The sequence below is a fragment of the Lepidochelys kempii genome, chromosome 5 (assembly GCF_965140265.1).
Source record: "Lepidochelys kempii isolate rLepKem1 chromosome 5, rLepKem1.hap2, whole genome shotgun sequence".
Lineage (NCBI taxonomy): Eukaryota > Metazoa > Chordata > Testudines > Cheloniidae > Lepidochelys > Lepidochelys kempii.
In genome coordinates, this window is record NC_133260.1 from 25,829,211 (window position 1) to 25,842,219 (window position 13,009).

The 13,009-nt window shown below is 39.0% G+C and overlaps 1 protein-coding gene across 3 annotated transcripts in view; it reads right to left on the reverse strand.

Moving 5' to 3' along the window:
• Positions 1-13,009, reverse strand: part of RANBP3L (RAN binding protein 3 like) — a 56,693-nt gene that overhangs the window by 10,967 nt on the left and 32,717 nt on the right. For 2 of the 3 annotated variants that reach the window (XM_073343769.1, XM_073343767.1), the window contains 5 exons: positions 12,486-12,588; positions 10,668-10,798; positions 9,549-9,669; positions 8,809-8,951; positions 5,319-5,514 (listed from right to left, as the gene is read on the reverse strand). In XM_073343769.1, coding sequence (XP_073199870.1) covers positions 5,319-5,514; positions 8,809-8,951; positions 9,549-9,669; positions 10,668-10,798; positions 12,486-12,588 — 694 coding nt within the window. Of the gene's footprint in view, positions 1-1,210; positions 1,330-5,318; positions 5,515-8,808; positions 8,952-9,548; positions 9,670-10,667; positions 10,799-12,485; positions 12,589-13,009 lie in introns of all 3 variants that reach the window. The other variant, XR_012158866.1, reaches the window with a different exon arrangement.

Genomic DNA, 13,009 nt, shown 5'->3' on the forward strand with positions numbered 1-13,009 from the left:
CTACTCTGTCCTTGGTCTTCCTTTTGCTATTAATGTATTTGTAGAATGTTTTCTTGTTACCCTTTACGTCTCAAACTAGTTTAATCTTGTTTTGTGCTTTGGCCTTTCTAATTTTGGCCCTACATACTTGTGTTATTTGTTTAAATTGATCCTTTGTAATTTGACGTAGTTTCCACTTTTTGTAGGACTCTTTTTTGATTTTTAGATCATTGAAGATCTCCTGGTTAAGCCAGGGTGGTCTCTTGCCGTATTTCCTATCTTTCCTACACAGTGGGATAGTTTGCTCTTGTACCCTTAATAATATCTCTTTGAAAAACAGCCAACCATCTTCAATTATTTTCTCCTTAGATTTGCTTCCCATGGGCTCTTACCTACCAAGTTCCTGAGTTTGCTGAAGTCTGCCTTCTTGAAATCTATTATCTTTATTTTGCTGTTCTCCCTCCTACCATTCCTTAGAAGCATCAGCTCTACCATTTCATGATCACTTTCACCCAAGCTGCCTTCCACTTTCAAATTCTCAACCAGTTCCTATTTGTCAAAATCAAAGCTGGAACAGCCTCTCCCCTAGTAGCTTTCTCCACCTTCTGAAATAAAGAATTGTCTCCAATACATTCCAAGAACTTGTTGGATAATCTGTGCCCTGCGGTGTTATTTTCCCAACAGATGTCTGGGTAGTTGAAATCCCTCATCACCACCAAGTCCTGTGCTTTGGATGATTTTTGTTTGTTGTTTAAAAAAAGCCTCATCCACCTCTTCTTCCTGGGTAGGTGGTCTGCAGTAGACCCCTACTATGACATCACCCTTGTTTTTTACCCCTTTTATCCTTACCCAGAGACTTTCAACAAGTCTGTCTCCTGTTTCCATCTTAACCTCAGTCCAAGTGTATACATTTTTAATATATAAGGCAACACCTCCTCCCTTTTTTCCCAGCCTGTCATTCCTGAGCAAGCTGTACCATTCTATACCAGTATTTTAGTCATGCGTATTAATTCTGTGATGCCAACGATGTCGTAGTTGTGTTTATTTACTAGCATTTTGAGTTCTCCCTGCTTATTCCCCATACTTCTCACATTAGTATACAGATATCTAAGATACTGATTTGATTTCCCCACTATGTTGTCTCTTGTCCCTTTCTTATCCCTGCTATAAACAGCCCATGTTCCCCATCAGATTCTGACCCTTCTTCCAGGTCTCCATGTTTTTTACTTACCTGTAAGCTTTTGACTCCTGCCATCATCTGATGGTAGCATCTGTCTCCCCAGCCCCACAGGTATATTCCCCATACCTATCTCTTCTCCTTTGTAGATCTGGATCCTCACAAATAGACTTCTGTGGGGGTCAAGGAAGAAAGGAATGATGGAAGTGAAGGGAAGCATCCCTTCTAAGGCCCCCCACCAAGGAATCACTGGGATTTCATCCTCTCTTCTGAAAGCATCAGATGTGAGATTCTAGGATGTGAATATTCTATCTCACAGTGTCTTATTTTGGCCTAACAGCTCTAACTACGACACTTCATCAAGAACCATTTTTTCTAAAATCCTCAGGATCCCTGGCCCCCTGCTTCTCACAGATTAATGGTAGTTTCCACAAGCTGATGAGATAATTACACTCTAGGGGGCCTGCTACTACTCCCAGGCCTGAATTCACGAAGGGGTTTAGGCACTATGATGCTGAGCACTGCAATGCCTAATTTTTAGGTGCCTAGAAAATCCCTAGGATCCACAAAGCCTGAGTGACGAGACTAGGATCCTGGAGAAATATTTATCTAAGACTGCAATCCACAAAAGCCTGCCAGCGAGGCAGGGAGTCACCTAAGCAAGCCAATAGGAGATGCCTCTGAGAGGGTGTGTCCTAAGCCCTGCCCCTCTCAGGGAGTTCTGCACCTAAGTCCAGGCTGCAGGTAGGTACCCATCTCTGCTTAAAATCCGCAGCCAGGAACCCCTCTCTTAGAGCTGGGTGGCTTAAACACTTAAGCCATTTCTTGCAAGACTGGCTTAGACGCCTGCCTAATGCCACACAAAGCAGAGGAGAATGAGGATAACGACTCCCGTATAACTAGGGCCCTACTAAATTCACGGCCATGAAAAACACGTCACAGATCATGAAATCTGTTCTCCCCCCATTAAATCTGGTCTTTTGTGTGCTTTTACCCTATACTATTCCGATTTCATGGGGGAGACCAGTGTTTCTCAAATTGGGGGTCCTGACCCAAAAGGGCGTTGTGGGGGAGTTGCAAGGTTATTTTAGGAAGGGGGTGTGTGTCACAATATTGCCACCCTTCTGTGCTGCCTCCAGAGCTGTGCCCTCATCCAGAGCCACCACTGTCTGGCTGCCCAGCTCTGAAGGCAGCACCCCACCAGCAGCAGTATAGAAATAAGGGTGACAATACCATACCATGTCACCCTTACTTCTGCGTTGCTGCTGGCAGCAGCTCTGACTTCAGAGCTGGGCTCCCGGCCAGCAGCCACCACTCGCTAGCTGCCCAGCTCTGAAGACAGCACTGCTGCCGGCAGCAGCGCAGAAGTAAGGGTAGCAATACCACAACCCACACTACAATACTCTTCCGACCACCGCACAACTCCTTTTTGGAGTTACAGTTACAACGCTGAAATCATGAAATTTATGATTTTTTAAATCCTATGACCGTGAAATTGACCCAAACAGACCGTGAATTTGGTAGGGCCCTAGCTATAGCCATTAGCCCAGTGTTTAGGTTACTCATCCAGGATATGGGAGACCCCCAAGTCAGTTCCTCCCTCTGCCTGATGAGAAGAAGAGATATGAACAGGGAAGAACTATTGTGACAGCTTACCTAGGGACATGGTGGATTCTCCATCACTTAGTCTTTACATTAAGACTGAATATCTTTTTAAAAAACATAGCTCAAACAGCAGTCATCGGCTTGATGCAGAGATTACTGGGTGAGGTTCTTTGGCCTGAGTTATACAGGAACTCAGACCAGATGGCTACACTGATTCCTCCTGGCCTTAAAATCTATGAATCCGTGAGCCCAGAATGAGGACCCAAGTATGTAAACAAAACCAGTTTGTACACCCAGATACAAAGCCAGTTTGTATCTGCGTGTAGCCAGTGATGGAGAACCTTGTATTCTGCAGATCAGAAAAAACTTTAAGAGAAAGATAAAGGGAAATTTTGAGAATTCACTGCACTTTGAGCATCTAGCCTACCAGTTTTCGAAAGCAATACTTTATGCAATCCTCAGTTTTCTACACATTGTTAAAAGAAACTGCTTACTGTGTATTTCAACCAGAAGAGCCACAAGTGAGCCAAATACTAACTGCTTGTGAGAGAGCAGGGCATCATGAATCATTTTAGAAATGGAGTTCCAGGGGTGAGTGTGCTGCAAGATTGGGTTGCATGACTAGATGTGACTGTGTGAGTGTAAAGTGGGAACAGAATACTGGAAGGCAAAACCTATGCAAGATGAAGATCTAATGGGTATAAGGATAAAAGGAGAGATGAAGGTAAAGCAGTAAATGCTAGAGGCCATCCAAAGATTTGCTGAAAGGGACTGTGAGTACTACTGTCAATGATCACTTGTACATGAAAGACAGAGGTTTGGATTAAGGATCCAGGAGTAACCAGCAGAAGGATATTGTTCTCTTATTTTTGTGCTCCTAAAACACAGATCTCAGATTCTATTTGTCACCTGCTATCTCAGCTTCTGCATCAGAAGTCTTTGAATGTAAATCCACTCTCCTATACATTTTTGACATTACCTTTCACCTTGGCTCTGTGCAAGAACTAGAAGTCCTTATTGTCAATGATTCTGGAAAGGAATCCAGCTTCACATGACATTTTCAAATTAACGGAAACTCTTCTTAAAGCCAATGGAGACTATTTTTGGAAGAACACAGAGGGGGTTTGACTATTTGGGGATAACAAGTGAGTTGTCATGTTAAGTCATTTGGAAAAGGGCTTAATGTTAATATTTTCAATTATTTTACCAATTCTAAAGCCTGACACTCATTTAAATTAATTCTGTATACCAAATGTATTAATGTAAAAAAAAAAAACCCCAAAACTAACATTTTCCCCATTTGTTTAATGGAATAATATTTGCAAATGGATACTTGGAAAAAAGTTTTGTTTTATAATAATGACGTGTTGTTCTGTGAACTGAATATTATAGAGATACAACAAATGATTATGGGAAAAGTATTGTAAACTGTCATATTCTTGCTAACAGGAAAAAATGTATGTTTGTTTCCTAAAGTAAACAGTCACTCAAAACTGTTATTTGTATGTGATATGATCCTTGCTGAAGAGTTCTTTTAACAACTAAAAAGGGAACAGCCTGCAGCTCCACTGGAAGGAGAAGTGTCATGTGGCTGATGATAATTCAAACATCACTGCCGTATTCCTCCTGAGAGAGGACGTAAATGCAATTTACAACCCCTACATGCACAATGGCAGCTCTCCTGGGGTGAATCTCCCCACTTGGGCAGCATAGTGCCTGCCTTCCACTAAGGAAAGGCAACTTTCAGCTCTGGCCACTGTATCTCTAGAGTCCCTTGACTTCTCCACAGTTGACCCCAGCCACTTTATGGGCTATGCTAACTGCCACTGGAGTGGGATTTGTGAGCATCCTGCTCCAATCCACCCTGCTTTAGGTGGACTCTTCACCAGTGGGGGTTGTAGTCTTCATTCCACTGGTGAAAGCAGATTAAACCTGGGCAGGCTGTCTAGCCCCACAAATCTCCTGGTAGACCGAATCTATCACTTTATCAAAGTTGTTAATGTCCTGTAACAATATAAAATCTCCTGGTACTTGCATTGTCAACCAGTTTTACCATTCATAAATGACTGTTACAGTCTGTCAGCATAGGTTGGTGTTTAAAAGAAATCAGCCGTTACGTAAGTTTGGTTCTAATGACCATTTTTATGGTTCAGGTAGACTAACTACCATAAGCTGTATGCAGAACTGGTATAAGTGGACTCAACTTCCAATGAAGTAAGTGTAAATTGAGCTCAGCACTACAGACTACTTCAACTGAGATATCCAAGTCTGGGTTTAGGAGCCTTAACTTTAAGCTTGAAAATTTTTAACCCAGATATTCTGACACTCATTCCTGTGTCAAAAGACTACTCTGATTATTTGTTTTAAAAGAATTTGGCACTGTTGACACAAGCCTGTCAAAATATTAAAACCTTACTTCAGTGCTGGAGAGATGGTCACCATAACATAGGCACTTGGTTGGAAAGTAGAGGTTAATAAAAGGGAGTAGAAATGGGATTCTCAGGGCACCAAGAGAAGTTCAAAGGAGCACAAAAGCCCCAGGAAAAACGCTACTTACCTGATTCATTGCTGCTCACTTGTGTTATTGTTTCATCTTCTTCATCATCATCACTATCACAATTTAATGAATGAAAGGCTGTTTCTGGCTCTGTGTCAACCTGATTTGCATCCAATTCTTGCTCAGCAAAGCTTCGCAGTGCAACAAGACGGTGATGTATTGCTGCAGACAGGTACTCAGTATCTTTTGAACTTGCCTGTAGAAAATAAAGTGCATACAACCATTGAAAAATAACTGCAAAATAACTCTGACTGCATACCAACCAACCACTGAAGTGCAGATGTAAAAGGGAGAGATTTCAAAAGGACTGAAAAGAGCTAAAATCCCTTCATCAGACACTTATTGTCCTTCAGAGTCAAAAGAATGCATGTAAGATTCCAATTTAGTAACTTTTTGAGAAAATCAACTTAAATACAAATAATATTAAGTTTGTCTTAATGGTCTGTGTTTTAGAATTTGTTAAAAAATAATTGTTGGTTGTTTTCCTTATTGATATAATGGATGCAACCTTAAAACAAAAATTATGATTCATCTAGTGAATAACTCTTTTATTGAATACTTAATAGTCTCGACTCTGTGCAACTCCTCCGTAACAAAATGTACTTCTGACAATAATAAAACATATATGGACTGTGAAAATTCCTAGTAATATTTCTGGTTAGAAGTAAGTAAAAACAGAATTAATAACCAAAGATAAGTTTTCTCTGATTAACAAATGAAAAGGTGCCATGAACTCAGCTGGTAAAGTTGGAAGGAAATCATTACCAGAGGGTAGTTGAAAGCACATGATCTTCTGGGGCCTGATACTCCACTGCTTTGCACCATGTGGATTCATTTACACCTGTAAAAATTCGGAGTAGAAAGATACTAGTCTGATTTGGTAGTTTTATATCCAATTTATACTCACTTTGCACAGGTGTAAGTGACTGCAAGAGTTGTGAAGCAGTAGAGTATCTGGCTATTCTTCCATGCTGCTCACATCTGCAGCAGCCAAAAACTTTCCTTTCACTATAGCCATGCACAATAGAAAGCCCTTGAGTGCAATTCAGAGTTGGTGTTTCAGCAGAAATTAACTCAGCTGTAAACTGAGTAATTTGTCATCACAGGAATACGCAGCTTTTCAGGGACAAAGTCAGCCTAGGGTTGCAAATGTTGTAGATTAGACTCAAGCAGCTGCCTTTTTCATTGGTTCTCAAATTGTCATATATCTTTGAACCTGAGCCATGGGTGAGCCATTCTTTTTAGGCATATCTGAGGAACTGTCCTAGATTGAGATGTCAATAGAGGAGGTTTGGGAACAAATTGATAATATTCATTATCAGATGATATTCATCCAAGAGTTCTAAAGGAACTCAAATATGAAAGTGCAGATCTGCTTACTGGGGTACATAACCTATCACTTAAGTCAGCCTCTATATCAGATGAATGGAGGATAGCTAATATAATGACAATTTTTAAAAAAGGTCCAGAGCTGATCCTGGCAATTACAGACTAACTTTAATAGCAAGCAATTGGTTGAAACTATAGTAAAGAACAGAAATATCAGACACACAGATGAACATTATTTGTTGGAGAAGAGTCAACGTGGCTTTTGTAAAGGGAAGTCGTGCCTCATCAATCTATTAGACTTCTTTGAGGGTGTCAACAAGCATGTGGACATGGATGATCCAGTTGATATAGTGTACTTGGACTTTCAGAAAGCTTTTGACAAGGTCCACACCAAAGGCTCTTAAGTAAAGTAAGAAGTCATGGGATAAGAGAAGGTCCTCCCATGGATCAGTAACTGGTTAAAATATAGAAAACAAAGTGTAGGAATAAATGGTCAGTTTTCACAATGTAAAGAGATAAACAGCAGGATCTGTACTGGGACCTGCGCTGTTCAACATATTAATAAATGATCTGGAAAAGGAGGTAAACAGTGATGTGGCAAAGGAGAAGATATAAAATTACACAACAAGAGAGTTAAGTCTAAAACTGACTGAAGAGTTACAAAGAGATCTCACAAAATTGGATGACTGGGCAACAAAATGGCAGATGAAATTCAATGTTGATAAGTGCAAAAGTAGTGCACATTGGGAAAAACTCTCATCTATACGTACAAAATGATGGGGTCTAAATTAGCTGTTACCACTGAAGAAAGAAACCTTGGAGTCATCTTGGATAGTTCTCTGAAAAAAGCTGCTCAATGTGCAGCAGCAGACAAGAAAGCGAACAGAATGTTGGGAACCCTTGGGAAAGAGATAGTGAGTGAGACAGGAAATATCATAGCGCCACTCTATAAATCCATAGTATGCCCACACCTTGAATACTGCATGTAGTTCTGGTCAGCACATCTCAAAAAAAGATATATTAGTATTAGAAAAGAGCAACAAAAATGACTAGGGGTATTGGAATAGGGTGACCAGACAGCAAGTGTGAAAAATTGGGACAAGAGGTGGGGGGTAATAGGAGCTGATATAAGAAAAAGACTCAAAAAATCAGGACTGTCCCTATAAAATCGGGACATCTGGTCACCCTAGTATGGAAAAGCTTCCTTATAAGGAGAGATTAAAAAACTGGGACTGTTCATCTTAGAAAAGAGATGACTAAAGGGGAGATATGATAGAGGCCTATAAAACCAAAAATGGTCTGGAGAAAGTGAATAAGGAAGTGTTACTTACCCCTTCACATAAGAAAAGGATGAGGAGTCACCCAATGAAATTAAACCTGCTGCCTAGTAAACAAACATAAGGAAATACTTCTTCACACAATGCATAGTCAACCATTACCAGGGGATAGCGTGAATGCCAAAACTATAACTGGGTTCAAAAAAGAATGAGATAAGTTCATGGAGGATAGGTCCATCAATGGCTCTTAGTCAAGTTCGCCAGGGATGTAACCCCATGCCCTGGGTGTCCTGAAGCCTCTGACTGACAGAAGCTGGGACTGAACAACTGGGGGTGGATCACTCGATAATTGCCCTGTTCTGAACATTCCCTGTAAAGCTTGTGGTACTTCCCACTGTCGGAAGACAGGCCACTGGGCGACCCTTGTGGACCACCTGCCCTTCTAGTCATGATTGCATGGACCCACCATAAACCACAATGATCACTTTGAATAATATCCCTGTGGCAACTATAGCAATTGTTTTGATGCAGAAGGAAAAATCAGGAAAGTGTGTTGATATATTTTAGGCATCTTTTAATGTTATTTAGCTTCATGGAGTAGCCAGTTCCACAGATCACTGATAGTCCACAGACCACAGTTTGGGAACAACTTGTATACCATTGCTTTAGTGATCCCTGCTGGCTGTGTAATACAGTGATCTGGTTATCTCCTTGGGCCATATCAGACCTTCAGCTTTTTGCACAAAAAACAGCAATTGACCTCAATGGTAATTCTGTACATGTTATAGCCTTACACTTTTTACCAGAAGGAGGCTTGCTAGAACAAGGAATCTGAGCTAAATTGCCAAGTTCTAGATACTTGTCCTTTTTCAATTTTTTCTTACCTGTATTAGAAATACTTTAACAGAATGGTCTTCTAGGTCTGTCGCAGTGATGCACAAACTCTTGCGATTTACTCTTTCTATCGCCATCTGAGTCCAGAGTTTGGTGTTGAGAATCAGTCTCAAACTGCCTTGATTTCGCATAACTAAAACAGGAATGCTTACATATTAGACATTACATGGTGATTGAAACCTCCCTGTTGTTGCAGCGGATTTATTCAGTACTGCTAAAAAATCATATTTCTATTAACTTTGCATTTCAGGGGATTTATAACCTAACATTTTGAAAGAGGTGGGGGGTTTAAATTTCTTTATTATGATTTGATATTTTTAAAGTTTCTCTCAATATTTTATACTTTTTGCCATATGATATAATGAAACAATCTTTCAAAACTACACAATAAAGTGTAAGAAACTACTGCTCAATAAACAGAACATCCCATAAGTCACTTGGAAGAAGCAGCGCCTCTGGAAAAGCCACGTCAGAAAAGACAGAACAAGTGCTAAAGAAATCTGGAAGCAGAATACATAGTGCTTAGTGACATCTGTGAGTACCTGCAGCTCACAAAAGCTGCAGTGCCTAGGGATGTTTAGAAGGCAGCTAACTTTATAGAGTAATAATGAAGAGGCTTTGAGCAACTGGATATAGATATAAACAAACCTGGTTGCAGGATTACAATGATGTGATATCCAATTGACTATAGCAATTGAGAGCATGATTAAGAAGTGGAACTAATTTTTACCTAGCCTTGAGTGTAATGTTCCATGTTTATTGCTTGAAGTGTCATTAAGCCTCAGGGATCCTCTTCCTCTTTCAGTCCAGGATAGAGAGAGTTTATTAAATACAAAAAGCTTGCAACTGATCTAAAGGGGAAAATGTTATGGAAAGCGTCAACAGATTTGAATTCTGTTGTGCCGGAGAATGCAATTTATACGTTTGATGTCTCTGTGCTATAACTTTTTACTTTACAGTTTGCATAAAATTAAGACCAATTTTAAAAGTGAAATGAAAACTGCACTAACCCCAGATTTATGTTGAGTACCTCTACTAATCAGGGTATGGGGAACGTTTAGCATAGAAATACATTTCACTTTTACCTTTTCTATTTTAATCCTTCTCTGTGAAATCCACCAACATCTCTGTATTTCCTGAAGATGTCCTAGAATGCATCATCCTATGACATCACTGATATCAGAAGTTTCATGCAACCCATTGTACCAGTACTGTCATAAACTGAAGCTAATGACCCATCCATATACAAATTTCCCACATATGGATGGGAGAGTGGATTCAAACAATCTTACAATTGTGTTTCTTTCCATTTTTAGATTTTTGTAATATATGCAAGTGTTAATTTTCCAAGAAAATAAAGAGTTTTAAGAATCTCGAGTAGCAAGATTTATCCTGCTGGCCTAAAATTACTACAATGTACCTTAGTTTTATTATAAAACCACTTACTTTGATAATTCCTTAGTTAAAAAAAAAATCAAGCCTTTGTGTTTATAAAGTAACTTTAAGAGTACTTATAATTTGGGGTTTTATTTATTGGTGTTAGGGAACACTGACTTATTGTGAAGACAGTTATAACAGACAATAGCAGAATGAGGCTTTGGAGCATGATTTTGGAGGTTGAAAGAGCTCTCTATATTCAGCACAGAGAATATACAATGAAAAGCTACACATCAGCTTGAAAAGAAATTAGTTAACAGAAGCATATTTTAAAAAAAGGAAAAAAACATATACAGTTGTCCAACAAGTAGTAGTACATACATATTCATGGAATTATAAGTTACAGTAGACCATAATGTGCTTTCTAAACATAAGCAGAAAGGCTCATCATGCAGTTTTTAGGAAAATATACCTGCAACACGTTATGTTCTGCTTCTTCCCCTGTTATAACTTCAACTTTATCTAACAAATATTTCTGTGCTGGTTTGGAAATGTAAGCTGCAGCTGATTCAATTAGTGTTGACTTCTTTGCAAAAAATGTTTCTAAAGGAGAAATAAAAACAATAGAAAATTCTAAAACTTCTACAGCGGGAATATGTCAACAGTATGACTATTTGTATGGTCTAGGTCTTTGTACATTCGTCTTAGTGCTAGATATCAGTTAACATTTTAATAAACTTCAGGCATTCCAGTATATTTTTTAAAGAATAAGACCACGATCCAGCATTTCTGTATAGGCACATTGGTCTGTCCACAAGGAACAACTAGCAGGATCAAGCCCTAACTAGTTAATAGTTGAGTTTCCAAATCAAATTTATTTTGAGATATTGCTGCTCAAAGTCATAGTCATGAAAAACATAAGTCCCATAAATCATAATGGTAATAAGAGCGGTGTGAATATTTAGCAGGAAATAACATGAATAACTAGCTAAAATTGTAGCTGAAGTGACTTGTTCATAAACAAGCTATAGGCTGAAATGTGTTCACAAAGTATTCATCACACAGTTTTGGATAACAAATAAATTTGTAAAACTCTAAGGCTATTCAAGGAAAACTTACAAATAAAAAATAGTCTAAATTAATCAAATAATAAATCATTCGCTATGATGATAATCTAGCTCTAGTTTTGAGTCACAAACCAAATGGCAGTTGCTTTCTGGACACTTAAATTTATGGTGCGCATCCCAATAGTATACTAATGACTGGATAACTTTAAACTTTTAAAGGTTTAAGGTCGCTATCTTAAAACAAAAAAACTTCAAATCCAGACTCCAGCGAGAAACTGCTGAATTGGAATTCATTTGCAAATTGGATACTATTAATTTAGGCTTAAATAGAGACTTGGAGTGGCTAAGTCATTATGCAAGGTAGCCTGTTTCCTCTTGTTTTTTCCTACCCCCCCCCCCCAGATGTTCTGGTTTAACTTGGATTTTAACTTGAAGAGTGGTCAGTTTGGATGAGCTATTACCAGCAGGAGAGTGAGTTTGTGTGTGTATGGGGGTGGGGGGGATGTGAGAACCTGGATTTATGCAAAAAGAAAAGGAGGACTTGTGGCACCTTAGAGACTAACCAATTTATTAGAGCATAAGCTTTCGTGAGCTACAGCTCAGAAGTGAGCTGTAGCTCACGAAAGCTTATGCTCTAATAAATTGGTTAGTCTCTAAGGTGCCACAAGTCCTCCTTTTCTTTTTGCGAATACAGACTAACACGGCTGTTACTCTGAAACCTGGATTTATGCAGGAAATAGCCCAGCTTGATTGTCATGCACATTGTGTAAAGAGTTGTCACTTTGGATGGGCTATCACCAGCAGGAGAGTGAATTTGTGTGGGGGGGTGGAGGGTGAGAAAACCTGGATTTGTGCTGGAAATCACTTTAGATAAGCTATTACCAGCAGGACAGTGGGGTGGGAATAGGTATTGTTTCATATTCTCTGTGTATATATAAAGCCTGCTGCAGTTTCCACGATATGCATCTGAGGAAGTGAGCTGTAGCTCACGAAAGCTTATGCTCAAATAAATTGGTTAGTCTCTAAGGTGCCACAAGTCCTCCTTTTCTTTTTGCGAATACAGACTAACACGGCTGTTACTCTGAAACCTTTAAACTTTTAACTATTTAAAGTAAATAGATTATAATTACTGACCACCACTAATTTGATGTCCTCTATGATGCACTGAAATTGACCTATTGGTAGAGTCTCACTGTATTTGTTTGCTAACTAGTAATGCTTACTTGTATGTGAATAACCAGTATGAAAAGTTTTGGCATCTGTGGATGTTATTTCTCTCTTGCATAGATCAGTTTCATTATGCAGCTTGGGAGATTTTTGAGGGCTCTAAAAAATTGAAGAAACAAGGAAAAACAGATTAAGAAATTGTAACGTTTATATGTTTGACATTAGCAGCAAGCTGAAAGATCAGGAATATATTGAATCATAAAATACACAGCAGGGGTGAAGATTAGTTGAAATAATAGGTTAACATGCAAACTTTACTCCTACATACAAATACTGACATAGGATATAAATAAACAAGCGTTTGGTATTTCAGTCAATAGTGGAACTTTGTCCATTATTATAAAAGCCTTCATTAAGCAGGAACTGCAGTCTCTTCTTAAGAAAGACTCTGGGCTAGGAGAATAAGCTTCTTTCCATTTAAGTTTAAGGTGATCTGATAATAGAAGTGGAGAAGTTTACCAGATATCTTTCCAAATTAATTCCTCATTTTACTGGACCACCATATATACCAAAAATTTAA